The sequence below is a fragment of the Symsagittifera roscoffensis genome, chromosome 6 (genome assembly GCF_963678635.1).
Source record: "Symsagittifera roscoffensis chromosome 6, txSymRosc1.1, whole genome shotgun sequence".
In the NCBI taxonomy this organism is placed as follows: domain Eukaryota; kingdom Metazoa; phylum Xenacoelomorpha; order Acoela; family Convolutidae; genus Symsagittifera; species Symsagittifera roscoffensis.
This window is the reverse complement of record NC_087067.1, coordinates 2,372,530-2,399,417: the sequence shown is the minus strand read 5'-3', so window position 1 is coordinate 2,399,417 and position 26,888 is coordinate 2,372,530. Positions and strand designations below refer to the sequence as shown.

General features: G+C 34.7%; 2 protein-coding genes across 2 annotated transcripts in view; one reads left to right on the top strand and one right to left on the bottom strand.

Moving 5' to 3' along the window:
• Positions 1-16,735, bottom strand: part of LOC134848127 (copine-5-like) — a 546,303-nt gene extending 529,568 nt beyond the window's left edge. Inside the window, exon 1 of the mRNA XM_063865482.1 lies at positions 16,723-16,735. The gene's annotated coding sequence lies outside the window, so the exon portion shown is untranslated. The remainder of the gene's footprint in view (positions 1-16,722) is intronic.
• Positions 6,178-26,579, top strand: LOC134848117 (rhodopsin-like). The gene is made up of 5 exons (XM_063865464.1): positions 6,178-6,638; positions 21,622-21,722; positions 23,188-23,302; positions 25,531-25,719; positions 26,468-26,579. Exons 1-5 carry the CDS (start codon positions 6,178-6,180, stop codon positions 26,577-26,579), a joined length of 978 nt encoding a protein of 325 aa, XP_063721534.1.
• Positions 26,580-26,888: the final 309 nt, after the last annotated feature.

Sequence of the window (26,888 nt, the reverse complement as noted above, 5' to 3'; positions counted from 1 at the left end):
ATAAGTCAGGTAGAATGTTGATGATATGGCTTGATTTCTGATCTTACAATTTCAAACAACCAACAGTTTTTCGAAAACAAGTCTTACAAGACAATTAAGATACAAGAATGAGAGGACATAGCATGATGCTAATTTTTTTGCTCCTGCTAGTGACCAGAGCGTAAATACAAAAGCTTGGATCACCTCAAAAAAATTTTGAAAAAAAATTTGAACTCTTAAAAACAGAATTAGTTGTAATGAAAAATCATGTATATGAAAAATCACTAGAGAGGCAATAGTTTGATCAGGAAAACAGTCATAAGATCAGTTTTATAAAAATAAAAACTAAAAGTTTGATTTGTTGAGCAAAGGTTAATCTATGATAAGAACTGATAGCGCTCCAAACTTTTGAATAGAAAACTCTAGCTGAAACCAATTTGACATTAACAATAAATTACTGAGAACAATTGACCAGATTGTGGTATCAAATTGAACAGTTATTGAATTGCATATTGTTGATATGGAATAAGCAAAAATTTTGGATGATCAAAGTATAACCCCGAATTCATATCAAGTTTTGAGTTTTTATCCATAATTTGTCTTAGCTTGTGATCTAGCTTTCCCAATTGAGCTTGCTCTAGTTTCCTTAAAAGTCGAAAATAAGTCTTCAACTGCTTCATTCGATAGTCAATCTGTTTTGTAGTATTTATTCACACTTAAACAACAGATTTCCCTCTGTTCTTAGGTCCGCTTTAATGAATATTTTCACAAATTCCGTAATTTAGCTTTTCAAAATCCTAAGCAACTTCAAAGTTTTTCATTCTTATTTCGTTCAAATTGATCATTAATTTTTGCCTAATTAGGGTTGGCGGCCGCCGCACTTGCCGATTTTTCCTTTCTTTGCGACTCCAGCAATAAAACATGCATTTTTGAAGGAAATCGTTCACCGCCGCCAACAGTTAAGCTATGCTGCCGAAATCTTGTGATTTACTATAAACCTTTTAGTTTGGTTCCATTAGGTTCAGTTGGTTGCATATAACAGGTATATAACGTCATTTTACTTGTGAACAAGCCAATACCTCCAATTTTTAGAAGGAAAAATATGCACCAACCAAAACTTAATTCCATTCTTTTTTCCATCGAGTGCCCGAAAAATTGCCAAAATGTCAAAATGAGGGAGTTTACTAGGGCAGGGTATGGAAGTTTCATTCTACGTAAGAAGAACAATTTACCGCAAAGAAAAAGAGATAGATATTCGAATTGTCGTTTTTCGCTCAATTCGAATTAAACATGTTTAACCTTGACCAATGGCTAAATCACTATACCCGGGTTGACCTCCATAAACCAAAAATTTTTATCTTACATTTCCCTACACCGAAAATGCGTATCTTACAATTCCATACATCAAATGTATGGGAAAATGCTAATCATACAATTTTCTTACAATTTCAAAAAACCATTGAAAAAAGATTCAAAATAGTTTCTGCAATTATTTGAACTAAATAAAACAATCTGGTGTTGAAAAAAAACCATAATCATTTTTTAGATTATGAAAATTGTACGATAAGCATTTCTAAAACTTTGAAACTCAATTTTTCAATCATGATTTTAAAAAATCATAACAATCTTAACTAAGTAGTTTGTATTAATTCCTGGTTTTCAAGTCTGCTTTGTAGCTGTGGAAACAAGGGAAACCCATTCGTGTCTCTTGAACCACTTAGCTCAAAAAAATATTGCAGCCAACTCATAAAAAAATCATGCAAAGCAAGGACGTTTTCGAAATTAAAAAATGACATTGATTGGAGAGAAAACTTAACCGATTTTTTTTTCAATCCTCAAAAATTTGAGAAAAGGTTGAGTCTAATATAAAATATACTTCAAAAATATTGTTTAAAAAATATTTTCAAATCGTTTTTGACTTCAAAGCGGATGAAACAAAATTTCAGTGCTGCTCGATACCTAAATGACCTTGTGGTAATTTAATTCGGAACCTTGTGTTAAGAACTCGTGTTGACATCCCACCGTTAATTATCGCTTTTTCTGTGGTATCCCAATGATAGCCTCTTTCCAGCGCTGATTCTTGTATAATTCAGAGCTTATTGCATAGTTAAACCTGCGATGTTTTAGAGCTATTTCTGTAAAATTTGCGCAAAAAAAAACAGCGCTGAAACTTAAGAAATTTTAATTCATTCTAGTAGCTTTAAGTTGAGAGTGTGACTTTATAAGCCCATTAACTTGTGTGTTATCGCTCGGTGGCGCAGAGGTAGACCACATGTCTGCAAGGATGATAGTTATGGGAGCAAAATCTTGTAGTTAACTATTTTTGATAGGTTTTTATTGCTGTTTCATCGCTAAAATTTAGCCAAATTAGCGATAATCTATCGATAAAATTTACTATTGTGGCAATGAACAGCGATATCTCATCGATGGCGATCGCTGCTTTTTTCGCTTGTTTATCGCTTATTTTCAATATGAGCTCAACTCGGGAAATTGGTTCTACATCCTGAAAAAGAATTGAGAAATTTGCGTTGGATTTTGCGCTAAAAGGTAGCCAATATGTTTAATTTTGCAAGTATTTGAATTTAAAGTTTTTTGGGAAGAGCAGTGCGTTGCAGTTCATACGCGAGAGTCTGAGGTTAATAAGATTCCTAACTCATCTCAAACAGTGTCGAAATGTTTAATATTTTAAGATATTCATTACGAGGCCAAACTGTGTATTTTGTGAATTGTAGGCGGTTGCCGCAACAAAGACGCAATGTTTAACATGTATTTTTGTAATATTTCCGCAAAAAAACAGCGCTGAAACGTAAGAAGTTTTAATTCATTCTAGTAGCCTTAAGTTGAGAGTGTGACTTTATAAACCCATTAACTTGAGTGTTATGTCTCGGTGGCGCAGAGGTAGACCACATGTCTGCAAGGATGATAGTTGTGGGAGCAAAACCTTGTATTTAACTATTTTTGATAGGTTTTTTTTGCTGTTTCATCGCTAAAAACTAGCCAAGTTAGCGATGATCTATCGATAAAAATTACTATTGTGGCAATGAACAGGGATAACTCATCGATGGCGATCGCTGCTTTTTTCGTTTGTTTATCGCTTATTTTCAATATGAGCTCAACTCGGGAAATTGGTTCTACATCCTGAATAAGAATTGAGAAATTTGCGTTGGATTTTGCGCTAAAAGGTAGCCAATATGTTTAATTTTGCAAGTATTTGAATTTAAAGTTTTTTGGGAAGAGCAGTGCGTTGCAGTTCATACGCGAGAGTCTGAGGTTAATAAGATTCCTAACTCATCTCAAACAGTGTCGAATTGTTTAATATTTTAAGATATTCATTACGAGGCCAAACTGTGTATTTTGTGAATTGTAGGCGGTTGCCGCAACAAAGACCCACTGTTTAACATGTATTTCTATAATATTTCCGCAAAAAAACAGCGCTGAAACTTAAGAAGTTTTAATTCATTCTAGTAGCTTTAAATTGAGAGTGTGACTTTATAAGCCCATTAACTTGTGTGTTATGGCCCGGTGGCGCAGAGGTAGACCACATGTCTGCAAGGATGATAGTTATGGGAGCAAAACCTTGTAGTTAACTATTTTTGATAGGTTTTTATTGCTGTTTCATCGCTAAAATTTAGCCAAATTAGCGATAATCTATCGATAAAATTTACTATTGTGGCAATGAACAGCGAAAACTCATCGATGGCGATCGCTGCTTTTTTCGCTTGTTTATCGCTTATTTTCAATATGAGCTCAACTCGGGAATTTCGTCCTACATCTTGAAAAAGAATTGAGAAAGTTGCGTTGGATTTTGAGCTAAAAGGTAGCCAATATGTTTAACTTTGCAAATATTTGAATATAAAGTTTTTTGGGAAGAGCAGTGCGTCGCAGTTCATACGCGAGAGTCTGATGTTAATAAGATTCCTAACTCATCTCAAACAGTGTCGAAATGTTTAATATTTTAAGATATTCATTACAAGGCGAAACTGTGTATTTTGTGAATTGTAAGCGGTTTCCGCAACAAAGACGCACTGTTTAACATGTTTAGAGACCTGTCTCTGCATTTCAGAGAAGTGCAGACATCAAATTGTGCGCTTTCTAGAGCACAGTTTTTGCCTCGTACTGATAAAATTAATCAGATATGCTAGACATTGTCAGCAAAATTTATTGATAGGCGCCTAAATTTTTTTGACGTGTGCTCGTTTTCTTACTGCTAGGTTTCCACCTATTGTTTGAGCAATTGAGTATTAGACAGGTCTAAAATTATGCTTTTAGCTTTTCAATTTTTATTCTTAAATTGAGTTAAATAGCAGTTCTACAAAAATGAAAAAAAACATCCAAAGAAATTTTTAGTTAGCAATATTCAAACCAGGTTTGAACTTTTTTCAGAGTGCAAACCAATCTCGTTTTTCTTATATTCAATCTAATTTAAACTACGAGAAAATTAGTCAATTTATCATTCACATTATTGTCCAAAAAATATAACAACACAACAAACCTTGTTTGCGCCGTCGTTATTGTTCCAAAAAATGAAAGTAATTAGGTCGCAATTTTGTCTTCGTGTGTATTTTGGTTTTTTCCAGGCATTTGTGAGTTTGTTGTGATTTGAATCATATTGATACTTCTTTTTAGTTTTGCTCAATCTCGTGAAAATTTAATTTGAAATTTTTGGGGTTCAGTCAAAATCCGAGCAAATAAAGCCAGCGAGCAGGTTGATTGATAATTGACCGAAAGTTTTCTTGAAGTTTATAATTTCTATTTAAAAGAACACTTTATCCAGCAAATTTTAAATTTTTGCCAACGACACCAAAAAAATAATGTCTTTTTGGCCGCTGTTGTATTTGATCTCTTGAAATCTACGATTGCAGGTCAAATAGCTTTTGAATAATTGTGTATTAGGTCAGTGTACAATTTTTTTGAAACAATACGAGGGTGTGAACAATGTTTTTTTTTGTAGGCCAATATAATTCTTTTGTCTTGGTGAAAAAGTAGAAGAATTGAGTTTTCATTTTATATTGTCTTTGCTTAAATGCAACCATTTATAATGCAAAGCATTTCAATTAAATAACGAATAAATAGATAAAATGAAATTTTTGAATTGACCTGTACAAAATGACCCGATCCAATGTATTTTAACCGCAATGTTTCTACAGATGTTTTTTAGAGATTTGACTTTTAAGTTAATAACTAACTTTTTTGTTCTCAAATAAGCAGTCGTTTTCGTTTTGAAAACGCAGGTAGAAAAAGGTTTGCAATGATTACATGGGGTTTGACATTTTCAAACTACTGCCTAAGGAAAAGGTGTAGACGTTCTCAGAAAAAAATAACATCTAAGCAACTGAAAATGTCATTTAAGGCATCTTTCAACCAAAGAAATTTCGAGACTGTAGCAAATAGATCAGAAAAGAATTGGTTCGAAGACATCCCTGCCAGGTCGCAGTCATTTTGATGTTCTTATTTAAAGTTTTTTCCGGTGAGTTTTAATGCGACAGGGGATCCCTTAATATAACACGCCGGAAGTGTGGGGGAAAATGTAGGGAAAGCTGAGTTGGCTGAAGTCCAAATTCAAACATGAAACGTGATCTTGAGGAAATAAAGTAAAAGAATCCCAAAAGTAGGTATTTTTTATATTCATTAGGGAAAATCATCCATCAGTTCTTTGTTTTGATCTATTAAATTTGCTTTATTTAGATTCTACATGAAAGTATACGATACTTTAATCATTTTTCGACTGAGGATGTTTCGTCAGAGAACAAAATTCGGCTGATTTTTATCAGATTTTAACCTTACCCTCAATTTCAACTAATCGCGATTCTATTTACGAAAAAAATTATCTGTTAATTTTTCCATTCAAGCCTCGCTTTATTCACTTAATGATTTTTAATAAACGAACATGTAGACACGTGAATAGAAAAAATTGATTGATTTGTTAGTGATTTGAATAATCCTTTAATTGATAGTTTTAGTTTATTTATTGAATCGCAAGAACAAATGTTAACAGAATCTCTGAGAATCAATTTAGCTTATTGATGCGTCTGGCTTACCTTCTAGTAAGTCTCTCTTAAAAGAATCAATAGCACGTTCGAAAGCATTTGACCTTTTTTATCCCGATTTACAGTAATATACAGACTAATTTAACCTCAAGGATTAAGTAACAACGCCTAAATTGCTTTTTTATTTGAAAAACTGAGCAAAAATACCAAAATGATCAATGATGGCATCGGTCCTCAGCTTAATAATATTCCCAAGAGTCCCATTTATCACTTGCAGTTCCAGAAGACAACCTCATTCCAAACAGGCTTCGAAGAGTCTAACGACATCTTCAGGAGTAGCGGAGGATCTTCAGAGACACCTCAATTGGATCCCGGACACAATTTGGCCGAAAGTACAGTAGGAGCTACGAGAACCAATGCTTCAGAGGAGCTGACATGGTCGTGGTTCTTCGGCCAACTGGCCAGCATTCGAATTATTCTCGCATTTGCGAGTCTCTTTGCCATTTTCATGATCATCCGCTATTTGAGGACCATATACGGAAAGATGATCAAGACACACTTCCAAATATACTGTATTATTTTGAGCTGTTCAGACTTTTGTATCTCAATCAGTGGAGTTTGCACCGTAACTGGAGTCTTTAAGTTCATTGACTCCCCTGTTCTTTCAACAGTGTAAGAATGTCATCTTTCTCAGCTGATTTTGACTACGTTTTTAATCTAGGTCGACCCCTGACTGCCTGTGCTACTATTTATTTTAAGACATCCATGTTTGGCCGGTTGACCCTAAAATGTTTCTAAAGATATCACCAATATATAATATGTGATTAGCGCGAGCCGAAAAATTGTTCTTTTTTGTCAAAATGGTTCAAAAAGTTCCTAAAACGCCTTTTTTGGTCAGTTTTTTTCTTCAAAATTTCGCCTACGGCTCATCAATTTGACTAGAACAGGGCATTTTTAGTGCTGTGAGAGAACTCGGAAAAAATATAGAGAAAATTTTCGAAAACTTTTTGAAAATACCAACCCCCCCCCCCCTCGAGAAACATCCAGATCCGCCCCTGGGTTAGAATGTGCTTTCTGTATTTTTTTACGGTCCACACATCAATTAATACGGAGTGTTATAAGCGTTTTAATTAATACGGAGTGCGTGGGGTGATTTTCAGAAAACTTTTATAAATTTTAAAAACTTACTTTTTTTGAAAAACTCATTTTTTAGAGCGCAAACTACTCCATAGTTCTTAAAGAGCATTCTAAACTCTCAGATCTAGGCCTGATCTAGGCTATTTTTTGATAATCATTTAAAATCCCCCAAAGGCAGAAAATGTTCACATTCAACATCCACATTACAACCATAAAAAAAACTCGTATTAGGGCAATGCCCTGAATGTTTCGACTACCTTTTATCCATTCTGCTCCCCTCCCAGCTCAGCGTGAAGTACAAAGGAAAAAATATTGTTTAGCGCAAAATTCAGATCAATTCAATTCAAACCAACTCAATTCGTTTTGGAATCAAGATTTTTTTCGCCCAATTAATTTCCCAGCCTACGCTACGCATTAACAAAGGCTACAAATATTGAGCAAATTAATCGCTTACTGACGAATCCGACACCTTTCAATGTCCCGTCTTTTTCAGCAAATTGTAGCAAGGAAAATTTTGCTTAAATCATCAAAGTCTTTCAGACTGTACAAAAAATTTATCAAAGGTTGTTTTTCAAAAAATCTAAATTGTTTTATTGATTGCTGTTAAGTGTCTTACTTGGTAAGAGATTCAATTAGTTTGTTTTGATTTTTGAAATGAAGATGTAAAGTTTCTACATCTTCATCTCAAAAGTCAAAACAAAGTAGTCAGATCTCTTACCAAGTAAGACGTTTAACAGAAATTATTAAAATAAGATTGCTCGTATATCAGAACGAAGCCCTGATCGGTCCAACTGCCTCATATCTGGTTTTGAATAGTGTTAACATTTGAGTCGAATAAATAAGATCAATTAAATTTAGCCAAAAATCAATATGGAACAATTATGAGTGCGGATAATTTGCCCCGCATAAATAGTTTGCATTTAGAAACTATGCAAGCGTTATTCGAGCAGCGATATCATCTGCAGTTTAATTTGGAGCATGCATACCCATTTTCCAATCTGAAGATTTCCGGATTGATAATCATACGCTGTCAACTTTTGTAAAAGCGGTCTAAAAAAACTATTGCCCCAAGCAGATGTATTCCTCATTTTCTTCGAAAGTTTGACCAAAAGACATCAAGTAGAAACATAATACTCTAGATCACGTTTGCAATTTGATCCGTAGATACTAATGTTTTTTATAAACATTGAGAGATCGAGGTTTGATAATTATAATTACAATTATAATTATAATTAAACAAAAGATAAATATTTAATAGATTCTGAGTAGATTTCAAGATTACTTTGTTGATTGGTTCACCTTAAACAACTTTAATTACTTTGTATAATTTTGATAGTTGTTTTTCTTGACTTTTTTGAATTTAAAATATCTCGCTAAATTCACTGACAAATGTTTACTGGGATGAAATTGAGGAATACTCACATATGACGCTTTCAAACAGGCTGTAAAACTTTCAGCGTGCGTTCAAGTTCGATGATTTAATGTACTAATTATCATTGTAAGAAACCGTCCTCGACAAAGTTTTTTTTTGTTAAATAGTTTCACCATTTGCAAGAGTTTGGGGCAACCCGTTGCAGGGCATAAAATTGCATGTTTAACCAAAGAAATAATTTGCAGTAGGGGTGGCACGTCCCTAATAAGCATCAATGAGGGGAAAATATTTTAAAAGATCGAAGAAAGCAATTTTGCGTATTTTTTTATTTTTCTGCAATTTCCCCATCGTTATTTAAACATTTTTTGTTTTTCTTTCCAGAAATTTTTGAGAAAATTAGTATTTGTTCTAATTTTTGAGTAAAATGGTGGAACATTTGTGCTTGGGTTGTTTTTTTTTTCTCCAGGCAAATTTCTTTTTTTTAACTAGAAATTTTTGACCAAACGTCCTTATATCAGCCAAAAAGTATTGTTGTCCTAAGCTCAAATATAAAAAAAAAACAATTTTTTTTCAACATTGGTTGAAGCAGGCAATTTGTCTAGCTTGCTACGTTACTGGGAGGGAGGAAAAATTTTTCAATTTGTACTTAATATGTCGTGTTCCTAAACCTAATATGTCGTGTTCCTTTTTTTTTCTTTTTTGATTGAAAAGTTCATTATTTTTGAAGCAAACACTGCTCCATATAATTTAAAACGCAGTCAGAACCTTCAAGGATTTGCCCTGATACGAGAAGACTTGTCTTGTTTTAACTTCTCTTCGACAAAATATAATTTTCTATTTTTTTTACAGATTACTTAAGTCATTATTGCGGCCAGGCAGAAGTTGAACCCGCCTTCTTCCTAAATCAGCTCTTGATACCACGATTTACTCAAGATTTTATTCAAGTTCCCCAAATTTATGGGCCGACAATCTGGAACCATCCGAAATTTCGGAAGTTTTTCTTTGCGTCATATGTACATTAACTTTGAGGCGTGTACAGTGCTGATTTAAATTATCCGGACAAAAACGAACAAAACTTGAATTTTCAAATGCGTTTTTCTCAAATTGGGTTAAGATTCGACAAAAAGTGAAGAGAACAAAAGTTGCTTAGAATTTCACCAGAATTAATATGGTGCCATTTTTTCTCCGAAGTTCTCAACAAAAGTTTTACCCCAAAAATGGCTCATTTTGGCTTTTTTCAATTAATCAAGAATTACGCAGAAAACACTTTGTTAATTGATGAGAAAATTATATCACAGGAAGCCTCTTACGCAGCTCAACAAAGTTTAAGTAGGGTTAAAACTCCAAAAATTTGCGCAAATTGTTTAAAAATTTTTTTTAAACAGAACTTCTGGGTTTTATATAGTAAAAATCACATTTATTGACTATCAAGTTATAATTTTTTCTCTTATACTGGTTTTTGGATATTTAACCCTTCTTAAACTTTGTTGAACTGCGTAAGAGGCTTCCTGTGATAAAATTTTCTCATCAATTAACATAGTAGTTTCTGCGTAATTCTTGATTAATTGAAAAAAGCCAAAATGACCCATTTTTGGGGTAAAACTTTTGTTGAGAATTTCGGAGAAAAAATTGCACCATATTAATTCTGGTAAAATTCTAAGCAACTTTTAATCTCTTCACTTTTTGTCTAATCTTAACCCAATTTGAGAAAAACGCGTTTGAAAATTCAAGTTTTGTTCGTTTTGTCCGGATAATTTAAATCAGCACTGTATGCCAAAAAAAAATTAAGCAATAAGAAACTTGTTCTTTTGAGTTTATGGGCAATATGCATATAAAGAAACCATAAAGCGAACCAAGTGAAGAATTTATTCAGGAATGGAACTTCAGCTATCAACTTCAGTTATGGAACCGTTATCAGTTATGAACCTCAGAATGGAACTTCAGTTATGAAATGCTTAACATTTCGTGTTTATTTTAGTTTCTGCTGCTCTACTTTTTTTCCGAAAACGATTTTAAAAATTGTGCGTTCGAGCATTTATGAGGCCTTAAGTGGCTGATATTTTGAGGTTTCTAATCTCAAAAAGGTATGCTAGTATGTCAAGTTAAGCAAGTTGCTTGATTATTTTTTTATAAAAAGAACCATTGAATGGCTATGTCACGTACAACCTCGAAAACAAAAAAAAACAAAATTAATACTCCTTGCACTGAAAAACAGCTTCTGTTGAGTTTTCTATCTTATAAATTATAACAGGCCCTATGTTGATCAAGCAATATACTTTTAGGCAGAATTATTTTTGAAGGGCTATCAAGTCAGATTGAAAGTCAGTTTTAAAATGCTTTTTTGTACCTCACACATAAATTGTTAAACTAATTTGAAAGAAGTTTACTTTTCAATAGGAACTTTTATGCACGACTTTTGTTTTCTCAGAAAGTTGAATCTTCACCAACCGAGAGATTACACTCTATTTCCACGACTGGCAATTTCTCCTTTCTGTTAAATTGTATGACCAGCATTTTCTCCATACTATGAAGTTTTATGACTCTGTTTTTGTCCATACTATGAAAATATGTGACTAGTATATTCTCCATCAAATGAAATTATATGAGTAGTGTTTTCCCGTGAATGAAAATAAAGAGTTTTGATTTACTTTTTTAATCCGACTTTCTTAGCGATAGTAACGGAATATTGGTGCGGTTGTTTTTTTCTTCGCACAAATTTCGAATGTTTAACTAGCCATTTTTGACGGATTTGTTTTGAATTATTCAAGAAGTTTGTTGTCTTCCGCTCACAATTTAAGTATTATTTTACCTGTAATTAGTTTTTGTAAAGTTATATGGGTTTACAGATAACTTGGGACAATTAACGCGCGATAGATTTCGCGCTATTAACGCGGAAGCGGAGATTTAATCCGTCCTAGAATTTGTTCCGCATTGGTTGAAGGAGGCTTTTTTGCCATAATTAAATTGTTACTAGAAACGAAATCTATCACTTTGCAATTTATATGTCGTGTGGGTGATGGTTTTCCTAAAATAACTCGAACTTTAAAAAAAATCGTTTCAATTTATTACATTTATTTTTTTCTTGTTAATATTGCTCCGTAGACTTTGAAAGGCAGTTGGAACATTCAGGCATTCGCCCTGATACGAGCAGTTTTGTGGTGTTTTGTCCTCTTCAATATTTGCACAAGTAAGAAAACCCGCACATTAAGTGGTGAAAAGCGCAGTTTTTAACTTCATTAGAAATTTTTCATCTGAGTTAATGTAATGCCGTTATCACTATATACATTGTATATAAAATTTTTAAAAGAGCGCGGCAATCGGACAACAATAAAGCACCTTTGTCCAAAAATTAAGCATATACAGGGCCACGAAAGCTTGGAAGAAAAAAACGAAGAGCAAACTCAACGTTTTTCTCATTTGAAAGAAAAACGAAAATAATCGTTTCAAGACAAATTTTGATTATAGTTATATGAAAATGTATGACTAGTACTTTTCCATATAGTAGTAGTAGTAGTAGTAGTAGTAGTGTAGGCTTTAGGATTTCTCCATGGGTTTTGAACCCTCGTTTATAAGTTCATAATTTTTCCCGGTGGGTTGCAGTTTCCACACCAGCAAAGAATTCTCCACATACACAAGTTGTTTTCTGCAAAATTTCTGTTGAAGAATTTCCAAAACGTGTTTGTTATAGATATTTTCAGGCTGTCATAATCTTGATTTTCGAAGTCCACAATTTGGCTAAAGTAGTTGTATAGCGTAATAGAACGTATATAATAATTTTCATTTGACTTTTTCAGTCTTGTTGCATGAACAGCAATCTCACCACGTGTTGCTTGTCTCGTTCGTGATTCGTTTTTATGAATAATTGTATTCAAATCAATGTCATGTTTATTTTTTAGTAGTGAAACTAAGTACAATATGTCGTGTAATTCAAAGTACATTGAGAGTGGAAGGAGCTTTAAAAATTTCAGTCTTTCAGTATAACTCATTTTGAAGTTATTTGTAATCCAAGATGTCGCTCGTTTTTGTACTCTTTCTAGTTGTCTTAATTCTGCTTTGTTCGGATACCATGTTTGCGATGCATAGCTTATGATTGGTACGATGTATCCGCAGTATAAGTTTAATTTTGACTTTAAAGATGTTTTTTTCGAGATATTTCGTTTGATTTTGTAAAAAGCTCCCATTGCTTTTGATATGCGATTTTCAGCATTTACTGACCACGAAAGGTTGTGACACATTAAAATACCTAAGTCTTTTTGGGTCTTTGCGGTATCAACATTTGTATTAAATAGTGTAACTTCCATTTTCCCTTTGAGGTTTAACAAATTACATTTATCTTCATTCAGCGGCATTTTATTTTCTTTGCACCATTTTTCAACATTTGCCGTGTCTTTTTGCAGATGAATTTCTTCAGTAGACAAGATCTTCATATCGTCACAATAGCCAAAACAATCTGAATTCTCAATGCATTTGGGAAAGTCGTTAATGAATATGATAAAAAGTAGAGGGCCAAGAATTGAGCCCTGTGGTACACCGCTAGTTACTTCTTTCAGAGTTGATGAACTTTTATTGATTTTCACAAACTGCATTCTATCTGTTAGATAGTCTTGTATTATGTCTTGTATTTGAATGCTTAGACCTATGTTCCGTAGTTTGGCGACTAGGATACTATGAGGAACTTTATCAAAGGCTTTAGAAAAATCTAGATAAAGGACTGAGAGTGTTTGAACATTTTTGTCATCGTAGAGTTCATATACTTTGCTCAAAAATTGTACCATTTGTAGTACTGCTGACCTTTTTTGCCGGAAGCCGTATTGTGCGTTTTCCAGGAAAGGTTGAACTTTGGGGTATATATTATCAAAGATAATTTTTTCGAAGACCTTCGAGGCGGAGCATAAGAGGCTAATTGGGCGGTAGCACTCGACTGACGCCTTGTTCTTTTCTTTAAAAATTGGGGCCACTTGACTTGTTTTCCAGTAGGTCGGGAAGAGCCGCTTGTTAATGAATGTGCGGAAGAGAAGATAGAGCGATTTTGACAGAGTTTCAGAAAGATTTTTTAGGATTATATTACCTATACCATCAAAACCTGACGCTTTATTTGTTAAAAGATTTTTGAGAATGTATTGGATTTTGGTTTCTTCAATGTGTATTTGTGTACAGATTTCTTCTGTAGGAGAACAGTTTGTATTTCGTGCGAGAGGGTTAGGAATTGATTCCTTTTGATATACACTGATGAAAAATTCGTTAAAAAATGTAGCTTTTTGGGTGTCATCTCTTGTGGATTTTTCCTTGTAGAACATTTTTTGGGGATATTTCCTGGAACTACTTATTTTGTTCAAGTATTTTTGCAGGTCACTGAATCGTCTACTGCTTGTTACTGTTTCTTCGTAAATTGCTTGATCTGCAGTCAATGCTATTTGAAGACTTTTTTCCAGTTTTTTGTGTTTTAGGATAATGCTTAAATTAGGTTTGTTTTGCCGATCGATACGCCGTTTTAAGGTTTGTACTCTTTTTAGCATGTGAGACGTACTTGGCTTCACCCATGGGGGGAGAGTTGATCTGTGTGATGTAACCTTGGGTACATTGTTCTTTATTTTGTCCCATAACCATGCATACCACTGACGAAGGAGCTCATTTACATTACTGTAACAATACGGTATGAAAGGTTTGTCTTTTATTTCTTGATTTATTATCTTCCAATCGGCTCTGTTAAACGCCAGACTTTCATCTTTGTTTATTTCTTTGATACTGGCTTCCATGTTAATTGTTGCAGAGTAAGCATAATGATCTGAGCAAGAAACTTTGTCGATGCTGTATGCGTTTGTTGCTGAATGGTCCGTGTGCCAGTTGAGTATTACTCCAGGGTTGTTTGTTAATAAAACATCAAGCTGCTTTTTTTTGGAGTCGAATAATTGTTCATAGTCAAGTTCAATGAGCTTTTTTAACACTGCATTTTCATATTTGTCCTTTGAGTGCATCATTTTCCAATGAGTGTATTCAAAATTTATATCTCCCGTAATCGACACTGCGTTACAGTTGTGTTGTATTTGTAATTTTGTTAGGTTTTCGAACAAACTGATGAAGTTTTGTTGTTTCCATTGGTATTTACTGTTTTTCGGGGGATTATAAACACAGCAGAGTATTTGATGATGCCCAGTTTCACCTGTTAGTTTGGCCACTATGCATTCTTCATTTTCTATTTGAGCATCAATTTCTTCGTAATGCACATTTTCTTTTATCGCCATGAGTACGCCTCCGTGATTGGTTTTTAAAGTGGAGTTTTTTCTATCTTTGCGAATTATATTAAAACCAGCCAAATGCAGAGCTTTATCTGGTATTTCCTTTACCAGCCATGTCTCTGTGAGACATAGTATATCGTAGTCTGTTTGTAAAATGGCATTTGAAAGAGCTATTCTTCTGTTGATGTCTAAAATACTTCTGACATTTAGGCATAACATTTTTAAATACTTGGCAGTAGGTAGTCAATTGCTTTCTTCGACTTTTTTCCAATTTCCACTTTCTTCGTCATATTGGTAAAGGACAAGGTCCCTTAGCCTTAGGTTTTTAGCTGATACTCCAGTTTCTATCATTGTTCGTCTTTTCATAAGAAGTTTGTTCTCAATCAGAAATTCACTTGGGCTGAGCTCTTTTGACACAAAGACAGTTTTGTCGTAGTTTTTCAATTTTGCCAAGGACATTAGTATCAGTCGTTTTTGCCATTCATTTGAAACATTTACAACTATTGTGCGTGGTCTTTTTCCTTCTTCGTATTTTCCTAAACGTTTTAAATCTGTGATTTTTGCTTCAACTGTTAAGAACGCAAACAGTTTGTTCACCTCTTCCAAGTCGTGTTCGTGTCTATCTCTTGAACTTTTTGAGCCCAGTTCAAGCAGTCCTCTTATCCGGATTCCGTTATAGCTTGATTCTGGTTTGTTTAAGGCAGGTTGCTTTGGCTCATTTCTGTTTTGTGGTTTTTTGCTTGTTTCATCTATCTTTTGCTTAAGTGAATCTATCTCTTGTTTAAAAGTAGAGAATTGTTCGGCGATTTCATTTAGTTTTGTTTCAGCAATGGATGGACGGGTTTGCATCAAATCGTTGATCATCGACTCTTTCCTATTGTTTCCAACACAAAGTTACAGAGCAGGAGGACGTTCTGGCTGATCTCCGAAATTCCAAGGATGGCAGTTTCAGATATTCCAGTGCATGTTTTTGTCATGTGCATAACATCGCCACAGGCAATGCAATTAAAGATTTGACTTTTGTTTGTGATCGGCTTTTTGCATGTTTTACAAGATTTCTCAGATGCTTGCGAGACGCTAGCATTTCTGCGTCTTTCTTCTGAGCCCATATTGCTCAAAAAAATCTTCTCAGAACTGACACTCCAAGGTATAAAACCTCAGGAGAAAACCAGACTAGAGAAGACTTATTGAGTTTTTTTGATTCCCTTGGACTGATACTCCAAGGTATAAAAACCTCAGGAGAGAATAGTCTCAAGAAAATCAGACTCACCAGAACTAGTGCGATGAGGATTGGGCTGCTTGTTTTTTCTTTGCTGCTGCTCTCTTTGATTTGGTGGGCCGTACTCTGGATTTTGATCTTTGCTGAAGTACTAGTGAACGAAGGTTGTGACGTTTCGAAAGTACTTTGTTGAGCAACTTCAGCTCAAGAGACGGAGGGGGGTGTAGTTTAGAGAGGGCAACAACTGTATCAATGTCGTTTTGTTTTTGTTTAGGAAGAAGTCGTTTTATCGCGTCGATGATAAGAGGTTTCGTCTTCCGTAACTTTTCAAAAATGTGAGGGGTACCGTCTCGACGAATGTATATGATCGCAGCTATTTGATGCTGAAAATTCGTGATGATTTCAGTTAACTGCTCCGGGGAACACTTCGTATTAAAGTTTTTGGGATGTTTTGTGATACTATTGTTTATCACGTCGTGCCAGAGAATGATTTCTCTGGATTTTAGGGAACCGTTTCTAAGTAACCACTGCAATTTCTTGAGTTTACTCACGTTGTTTGGGTTGAGGCTTAGTCCCGATTTTGCAAAAGTGAATCTTCGATACTTTACCCTTAGATCGTAGGGTAGGTAGTCAAGGGTCCTTCTGAGTGAGCTTGCTCCAACTACAATCATGTGATCCACCAACCTGTGTCCACCCACTAGTGTCCACGAGCGGTAGCAGAGGTAAATAATTTGAAGTAAATGCAGGGGACCACCACGGCTGTCCCAGTATATCAACAATTTATCTGAAACTATTTAATAAGTTTCAGATAAATGACGCGGTTACAATATGTCATCTAAGTTAGTGTCTTATTTGTTTCACAACATACAATGTACGTCAAACTTAAGGAAGGAGCGCGCAGCAATAAATCCAAATATTCGGTCAAAAATTAAGCATACAGTCGGGATGGCTATTCCCAGATCCTCAGCAAAAAACAAAAACCGCAGCCACTCAGGGATTTGACGCCCTCACCAACCTAAATGTCTCCCTTTCGTATTATTTTATAATATTCTCCTAGTCAATCAAGAAAGGTAATCTTGCAAGATTTTTTCAATTTATGGTTATAATTTATGCCTTCCGAATCAGGATTTCCGAAAACACATTTTTTTGATTTGTTTTAAAATCAATTTATGTAGTTTTGTAATTCTAGAGAACAAAGTTTAATTTATTGTTATTTATATCAAAATTTTGATCAATAGAGCCAGTTAGCTTGAGAAATCTGGAAAGTCGTGTTCACATATATACGATGAACAAGTATGTTTATATATATTGCGGTTACAATTTTCTTTTTTTTTCGTTTTTGTTGATGATTTGCTTTACATGTTACCACTGCAGTTGCTACAGAAATGTTTTAGAACACGTGCTTAAAATACGTTAGCTTTAAAGGAGGTTAACAACTGCATTGTCTTTCAAAAATTCTTGCAAGATTCTTGCAAGATAACTTTTCTTGATCTACTAGTGTCATTTTTAGCCGATCAACCCTAAAGGTTTTCTAAAGACGCCTTTGGCGATAAAATAATCTAATCTTAAAAGGGAGATTCCGCCAAAAAAGTGCAATTTTTTGCATCAAAATTATACAAAAGCTGCCCAAAAATATCCAAAAAAAAAATAATTAGATCGAGCAAAAAAATCGCTTTTTTTGAAGTTTTAATATGCACCGTTTCAATTTTGATTGATTTTTAGTACGGCTTGATAGATAGCCTATGAGCAAGGCATCATAAAAAATTTTCTAAGCAACTTTCAAACCTAGTAGTTTCTCCTATCTCATGTGATATAAAATTATTAGAACTTTGTAGCAAGGGTATCGATACTGGTCTGCAGGAACAAGCAATCAAACCAAACAATAGCATCCTCTCTTGTTTTTTGAAAAACTGACCAGCAATAAAAAAAATCAGCCAACAAAAAATCAAATCGCGGTTCTTCAAAATGAATTTGGGTGCGTGGCTTTTCCCTTGATTTAGAAAAACCCGATGACATACGATGACAATCAGCGCATCATTCTTGTCTCTTCTGACTGCATGTCAGTCTAAATATCTCCCAAAAACGAATTTTTCTAATAACTTAAGTTGATCTGCAAGTAGCGTAGAATAACCCAAACATAGCGATAAAAAACCAGAACTTGGAAAATGAACATATTTTCAGATTTGAAACTTTTTGAGTTTTTGTTTTCGCGGTCGTTTATAAAAATTTGTTTTTTTTTTTTGCTTTTTTTGAGAACAGATGAAAAATCATTATTTGAAAGTTTTCCAGAAAGCACTATTTTCAAGCGAACTTGGAAAATGAACATATTTTCAGATTTGAAACTTTTTGAGTTTTTGTTTTCGCGGTCGTTTATAAAAATTTGTTTTTTTTTTTGCTTTTTTTGAGAACAGATGAAAAATCAATAGTTGAAAGTTTTCCACGAAGCAATAATTTCAAGCGTTTTTTATAAAACGTATAGCTCAATTGTTCAAATGGTAATGCAAACCTTTCACCGTCCAAATGAGCAGTCCAGATGTTTTTTAAATATCAGCATTTCTGAGTAGCCAACAATCTAAGTACAACCCTTTTGTATCGTCACTGAAATTTTTTCCGTTTTTAAAATTTTCATTTCGGCGAATATTTTTGTTATTATAGAGTCACGGGACTTATGAGTAGCAAACTTTTTACTTCAACGAGCAAACAAACAAGGTTTTTCTTCATTTTTTCTCATTTTCTCTGCACCTGTTTACGTAATATGATTCAAATTTTGAAACAAGGTAGATGAAACAACATGGAAGTTCTTAATGGGGCTAAAATTTGGAAAAATTTTGTTTTGAACGCGTAAATTAGCTAGAATCTCATAGCTAGTTTTAGAGAGTTACTTCTGTGGAAATAACCTTGCAAACATTATAAGGAACATGAACTAATGGACTCAAATCAGTTCTTTGGGAATTTGATGAGATTGAGTTACTCTTTATGCTGCTGAAAACGACAAATAACAGAATTGAGTTGTTTGGTCCAGCGTCCGAAAACGGCCAATGTTTACGATGCCTTACATTGGTAGGAAATTTATTTCATCAACTTATGCTCAGAATTCTCATCAGCAGGTATACAGTGTGGCAATTTTGTTCAAAATTCTGGTATATGCTTCTAATGAAAGTGCCGTCAAAACAAATATGAAGTGTCTCGACGCCGGACCTTTCAGCTCTGTTCTCTGTCACTTTTCGCCGGCTTAAAGAGTAAGCTAAACTCATCAATTTCCCAAAAATTTTACTTGAGCCCATAAATTCCCATTCCTTATATTGTTTGCGACGTTGTTTTCACAGCAAGAACAAACACCTCTGAAACTCATTTTGATATAGTGGCTAGTTTACGCATTCAAAAGATTTCTAAAGCTCTGGCCCGTCTAAGCCCTTTCAAATAGTTCAATCTACTTTTTGTCAAAATTGAAACCTTTATACCTTAAACAGTTGCAGAGAAAACGACAAAATTGTGAAGAAACAATTACTTCTTTTGCTCTTTGAAAAGAAAAAATTGCAACTATTTCCGTGACTGTACTTTAAATGAGTTCTACGAACACCACTTGGGATATCTATGAACCAACAAGGAAACACGTTTTTCTTTTCTAATTATAAAGAAAAACGAAGATAGAGATATTTTTGAAATAGGAATAATAACTAAGCTTATACAAGAATAGAAAAGCCGGGTCGAACTTACAGCAAAATTCACATTTAGCGCAGTGTTAATGCATCGAGTGGCATCGATGAAACAGAATCTGATCAGTGCGGATTCGGCGCTGCAAATAGCCCTAATATGAATCAGCGATGAATCAGCGATGAAACAGCACTGGAATAACGCTGAAAAGCGATGATTAAGTGTTGACTCAGCGCTGTTACAGCAATTAAGTAGCGCTTAACCAGCGGTGTAATATCACTGAAATAACGCAGAAAATCTCTGATTCCGCCGTTTTTTTTGTTCTGACTTTCGATACGAAAGTAACGGAATATTTGTGCTCGGGGTGGGTTTTTTTTTCTTCAGACAAATTTCGACTTTTTAACTAGCCATTTTTGACGGAATTTTTTTATATCATTCAAAAGGGATTGTTATCCTGAGCTCAAATTTGAAAAGATATTTCACCTGTGATCATTTTTCATAAGGTTATGAGGGTTTAAAGATTGCCATTTTGGCCATTTTGACCAATTTGGGACAATTAACGCGCGATATAATTTGCGCTATTAACGCGTAAGCGGAGATTTAATCCGCTTATGAATCGCTCCAAATTGGTTGAACGAAGCTTATGTGCCATAATTGATTTGTTACAAGGAACGAAATCTATCTTTTTGTACTTAATATGGCGTGTGGGGTGATGATTTTCTCAAAAAATTTTAACTTTTAGAAGAAAAAAAATTTCATTTCATTTTATTCCTTTTAATTTTTTATGTTATTACTGCTGCTCCATAAATCTTAAAAGGCAGTCGGAACATTCAGGGCTTCGCCCTGATACGAGCTGTCTTGTTAACCTTACATTCGATGCAACATGATTCGTTTCCTCGAAAATTTTGGCAAAAACGCAGATTCAATGATGAGCAAGGTCTTTTGAGATTGTCTTAATCTAACCAAGTGATTTGGAAATTGTCGACTTGCTTGTAAAGTTATGGCGTGCCAGGTCGTTCCTTTAGCAGTTATTTTTGGAAAACTCCAAACTTTGTTGAATGATCCCTGGCAAGGATGACAAGATTATTGCAACAGTTTTATACTCTCCGAGCCCCAAACGAGTTTACAAAAATGTATCTGCGGTACATCTTAGTTGCATATTAGTCATTATATTCCGACTTTCGTAGTGAAGGTAACGGAATATTTGTGCTCGAGGTGGGTTTTTTCTTGAAAAAATATTTTGCTTTTTAACTAGCCTATTTTGACGGAATTTTTTTCTATCATTCAAAAGGTACTTTTGTCCTGAGTTTAAACTTGAAAATATATTTTACCTGTGATCATATTTTGTAAAGTCATATGGGGGTTCAAAGATAACCATTTTGGCCAATTTGGGACAATTAACGAGCGACATACTTCGCGCTACTAACGCGTAAGCGGAGATTTAATCCGTCATAGAAATCGTTCCAAACGTCTTAGAAAATGGTTGAAAGAAGCTTGTTTGCCATAATTGATTTGTTACACGGAGCAAAATCTATTCCTTTGTACTTTTTATGGCGCGTGGGGGGATGATTTTCACAAAAAAAATTTTAAATTTTAGAAAAAAAATTTTTCATTTGGTTTTATTACATTTAATTTTTTTATGTTATTATTGCTCCATAGACCTTAAAAGGCAGTCGGAACATTCAGGGCTTCGCCCTGATACGAGCAGTCTTGTTTTACTTCTGTGCATCTTATTCGTTAGAGTAAAAGAGGTAAAAATTATCGCGCACTATAACTTTACCGCAAAATTTTACTGCGTGATAATTTTCTCAAAGTCTTTACCATATTTTTCACAATCTCTGTTTGACAAAACCATGCTTTTTTAATTACTAACTAAAAAAACTTTTAGTTTCTTCGATATTATTAAGACTTTTGAATATACTGATTCCGTGTTTTATCTACATTCCAACAAAGGTGTGGATTTGAAAAAAAAGCACAATTACGATGAGTTTTTTTTACCAAATCTCTGTTTTTACCAAACCATCTGTTGTGTTTTAGAGAGTCGGTGGTGTTGATGTTCTTCGGTATGAACTCCATGTACATACACGTGCTCATAGCTCTTGACAGGGCCAGGTCAACTTTGTTCACGGTCGTTCAGAGTGAGTAAAGTCACATTTATGCAACCCCCCCCCCCCCCCACACACACACACACGCACACACACACAAACAATTACACATACACACACTTTTGTGAACATCATTTTTAAGGAATAAAAAGTGGAGTGACAAGCTTAGTCATGAAGTCCAAATCTGTTTGGAATAACCTAATTAGTCCGTATGCAATTTTCGTAACAATCGGTCATATGAAGTAAATTTATAGAGGAAATTATACCGGTAAACGATTGCAAGAGGGGAAAGGGGGTAAATTTATTCAAAAAGAGTCGAAAAGAGATTAAATATGAGATGTGATGAAGTGGCCCAAAAATTCCTCTGCCAAACGTAGACTCAGTTTTACAAGATAATCAATTAACATCAAGTTAAAAAGTTCTGTCATGCGTATGAAACAGTGAAATTAACTTTAGGGCTGAATAAACCGCCTTAACACCAATGATCATACATAATATTACTTATTTTAAGAGAACTCTCCTGTTATTGGAGGATACTTGAGTACTTAACTGAAAAAGTAACTTCCACCCTTTGTGCTCAAAATTATGTGGGCATTCAATTAATTGATTGCAGGGGCAGATCTAGGATTTTCTCGAGGGGGGGGGGGCGAATTTTCAAAAAAAATCAAAAATTTTGTCGACCTTTTTTTTTAGGTCGACTCAATTGATTTTCCGAGCCCCCCCAGCACTACAGAGACCCTGTTTTGGCAAACATTTTTGCGCCGCAGGCAAAACTTTAAACAAAATTAGGTTAAAAAAGGCGTTTTTAGGCAGTTTTGGAAAATTTTGTCCAAACAATCGCGTTTTTTCGACGCGCGCTCCCCCCTCAGAATTAGAATATCGAATCCCTGAGGGAAGAGAAGAAAGTCCGCCCAAAGCCCGCCCCCCTAAATTCGCCCCTGATTGATTATCCAATTTTTGGGAACAAATGTTGGAAATTGTCTGTTCTCCTAAAAACCCAAGACTATATCAAGTATCCAATCACAGGAGGAGACTCTTATTAAGAATATGAGATGCGGAAACTGATAGAGTTGATTTTTTTCTGGGCTAATGATCAAATCTAGGCTAATGTGTGGGATTCCAACAAGCCGAAGGGCCAACTAGCCGAAAACTAATATTGTTTTGCAGCTTATTTACTTTACTAGTATTGTATAACAGCTTATTTTTACTATTGTTATGCAGTTACTGGGTTATTCTGATGTAGTTTCGGCTTCAAGGTATAGCGGTTTGTAGATAGGGTCATTTGTTGAAGATCCGGAATTATTTTGGATCTACTTAACATTGCCCCCCCCCCCCATTTCAAAGGGGGGGGGGCAATTGTTAATTAGATTAAGTTGTCGAATTTTCGGCCAATCAGATTGCAGCAAAATTCGAATTTTGAAAACAAACGCTCTGGTGCTATTTACTGCTTTTATTAATAGGGGTGGCAATTGTTAAGTAGACATGTTTGTTGTTTCAGAAACCAGAGCTAGAAGGCCCTTGATCAACCTCCCCTTCCTCGTGTCTACCTTGTCAGTGGCTGTGTTTTGCTCGCTTGCCATTACGATTACTCCTTTTATCACAGGAAAACCAAAGTAAGGCGGGGGCGTCTGGTTCACTCCATCCTCTAAACTGGCATCCTTTTTTTTCATCTCTGCTTTTATCAACTACACTTTCAACTATCTCTGTTTTTATTAAGTACACTTTTTCCAATTTTAGAACAAAGTTGAAACTAGTTCAAAGTTTTTTTTACCGAGTTGGAGAAATCTAAGCTAGTTGAAGCATCAAGTTCTAATACATCCTGTAAAAAACTGACTTCCTCTTTTTTGTCAATTTCTGTGACGGTACTAATTAAAAAAACATCTTTCTCAAAGTTAAGAAACTCTTTTAACTCTTTTACTTTAAATTGAAAGCAGAATAACAAGAATAGGCAGTTGCTTTTGCAAATTTGGTTCTTTTTGTAAATTTGGAAAGTTAGTGTTTCGCGTGATCATAATATCAAGGAGAAAACTTCAAGCACAAAAAAGCAAAATCGACAACAGTTGTTGAAACACGAATCACAAAAAACAACACGAATAACATGAATTATTCAAAAAAAGAATAATTCAAATGAAAATTTTGAAGAAGACGTTGAATCAAGCTTGATAAAGCTAATTTTCCTGGAGTAAACTAAATTAAACCACTCAAAAATAAATTTATGTTAATTCTTAAGCCTTTCAATGGTCGGAACAAAAAACCTTCTTAAACTTTGCATTACCCAAAGGTAATTTCAAGTATACGGATTAAAATAATTTGCGCTTAACGAAATAATGTGGCATAAAAGCACGGTCAGTTCACTTTGGATCGTATTTAGGTGCAGGCACGATTTATATACAAAACTGTCATATGAAAAACAGTCCCATACAAAAGAGTCCGAATCATCAAAAAAAAACTTTAAAACAGTCCAATTGAAACAAGTCCAAAATCAGATCGTATGACTCCAACAGAAAAGATTTACGCTTTGGAATCAAATTAAAGATCAAAGAACGAAAGACCTATTAATTAGATAGGTCAAAACCAAAAGCCTGATGGTATAGTGGTTATGCGCTAGTCTCAAACTTTAAAGATCAAAGGATCGAATCTCCGGGAACAAATTTTTTTTCCATTTCTCCAGATTCGTGCAAAAGGAACTGCTCATCATCGTGATTTTTCTGTCGGGCAAGTGGTAATTCAAAGCCAGTCAGCGAAGTTGGCACTGCCATCTTTGGTCCTTTTTCGCGACGAACTTTAGCAGAGTAACTTGGTAAATGAACAGCTTTTCTCGGTTAACATCACCCTGGGTGCTTAAAAAGTCTGTCGTGTTGTTACATTCGAAACTGCTGCGCGATCTTTAAGCGTTTTTCTGAACTTACGTTTTTTGGTGTCAGTCAGATCGGGGAAGTGGCGGTGATCTTTAGCGATCTCATCAGTGTCTTTTTCATACGCACACAACCATTGCAGCTGATTTGTGCGCAGGGTCAGGAAAAAGAGTAGTCTGACAGTTTTCGGTGTTTAATGTAAGCATACCCTTCAAAAATCAGTAACTCTAAATTTTTGATGGTAAGTGTAATTTCTATCGATTGTTATTGAATTTGATTTCTATTGAGTGTTGCAAAGTGTTTGCAAATGAAATAACTTGAACAACTTGTCTCTTTCTGCTTGGATTAAATGATGAGTCCATTTTTTCTATCGCGTTAAGTTTTATGTTTCGCGTATTATGGCTTTCAATGAGTGGCCGTTGCTGTTATCTAGGTTGTTCTAGTTTCTCTGCTATAATACCTATTGCCATCAAGATGAGTTGAATGAAATTGTTTTTAATCCGAGAGAAATTTTTTCATCAGTTTCTAGAACAGTTATCACTTTTTGGGACTATTTTCAGGACTGTTTTGTATTGAACTCATTTGTACAGACACGTGAGGCACATATATTTTTCGATGGATCCTTGTTTCATATTTCTTACGTGACAAAACCGAACATTTATAATTTGTGGCAGAAGTTTGGGTATAATTTTTGAAAGCTATCGAATCTTTCAAACGATAATCTATGTCCGGGAATTTTGTTTTGTCACGTCAATGTTCGAGTTGTTATGGCGGAACTATAACAGGATAATTAGTTCAGTATCCTGTTATTAACTAATCACCCCCCCCCCCCCCACCCCATTTTGCGAAAGGAGGGTTCGTTACAAGGTAAGAGTTTTGTGTGCTTAACTGTTCAAGTATTTCTTAATAGGAGGAAACTTGTTACAAAGGTACCATAGGAGTAGGGGGGACTTAGTTAAGACCCTAAGTTGGCTACCTTTCTGCAGGTACGAAATGGACTTTGGAGGCTACTACTGGAACATGGACTACAATGACCCTGATCCGAGAGCAAGATACTACCTGTGGTGTATGTTCATCTTCGGCTATGCAGTTCCCCTTGCAATCATCATCTGTGTCTATGCCGAAATACTGAGACGAGTTTACAAGCAGAGCCAAGCCAGTGCATCCATGATTAAGTCAGTACTGCTTTTTTCTCTAATTAATCAACAACAAAAAAAAACTAATAAATCTTGGTTCCATTGCTTGAAATTACGTAAAAACATGTTCCAAGAGAACTAAGACTTCTGTCATGTTTTTTTCTTTTTGACAAAAAACGTTTCATTTCAGATTCCCGCAAATAAAAATTATTACCCTTTTACTATGCAGAAATTCCGCCTCAATTACAAGAGAGACAACTCGTTTAAACTAAAAATGTCAAAACTTATCACATATCTTCTATCATTTTTTTTTCAAAAATCTGAACAATTTTAATCCCGCACATAAAATTGTTCTGTTTCGAGGCATAATTGGTCCCATACGTCAAAAATAGCTAGTTAAATGTCGAAATTTCTTGAAAAAATCACCCCACCCCAATCACAAATATTCTGTCATTTTCTTCGAAAAAAAACATCACTCTGCGTTTCAAACGTAGACTTCACTATGCTTGACAAACGTAGACATTTTTTCTTTCTCGAACTCGCTTTTGAATTGTGAGTTTATGATTTTTATTGTTCGACATCACTTGGAAAAACTGTCTGGCGTATAATTTTATGTAGTTGAAAGTTTTAATATCTTATAAAAATGGCTCAAGCATCTTTCTAGCTATCCAGCACCCCCCAATCGCGCATCAAATTTACAACATGCAAACTTAGCTGCCAAAATATTTTTGACTAGTTTGTATATAACCAGATTTGCTCATCAACAACTTTTCTTGATTGCATTTAGGACAAGGAAGGTAACTACAGTTTGTGCGATTGCCTCTCTCGCGTTTGTGGTTGGATGGACCCCCTACGCTTACTTGGCTTTCATGGCTTTCATCGGCAAAGACGTTGGTTAGTCAGCCATTAGAATAAAAAAAACTACACTATTTAAACAACTGATGTATATTTTGACTTTGAATATTTGTCTTTGTATATTTTTGTATATAAATGCCTTTGTATATTTTGGCTAACCTATCCTAAAACTCTTAGCCCTATAGGAAGAATGTTATAATCTGGAAGCGGATTTATTTTAATTAATTAGCCAGGTTAAAACAATTATTCTGAGATAAAAGTATTTTGGACCAGAATCCGTTGTAGATGTGTAGCAATAAGATTTTCAAAACTGAGTTCGAAAATACCTCTTTTGGCCAAATCTACAATTTCTG

What these genes read in the sequence shown, in the direction of transcription:
- LOC134848117 (XM_063865464.1), top strand. Translation starts at nt 6,178, where the DNA reads ATGATCAATGATGGCATCGGTCCTCAGCTTAATAATATTCCCAAGAGT. An exon ending in TTTATCACAGGAAAACCAAA is followed by an intron (nt 23,303 to 25,530) that starts GTAAGGCGGGGG and finishes ACCTTTCTGCAG; the next exon opens with GTACGAAATGGACTTTGGAG. An exon ending in GCCAGTGCATCCATGATTAA is followed by an intron (nt 25,720 to 26,467) that starts GTCAGTACTGCT and finishes GATTGCATTTAG; the next exon opens with GACAAGGAAGGTAACTACAG.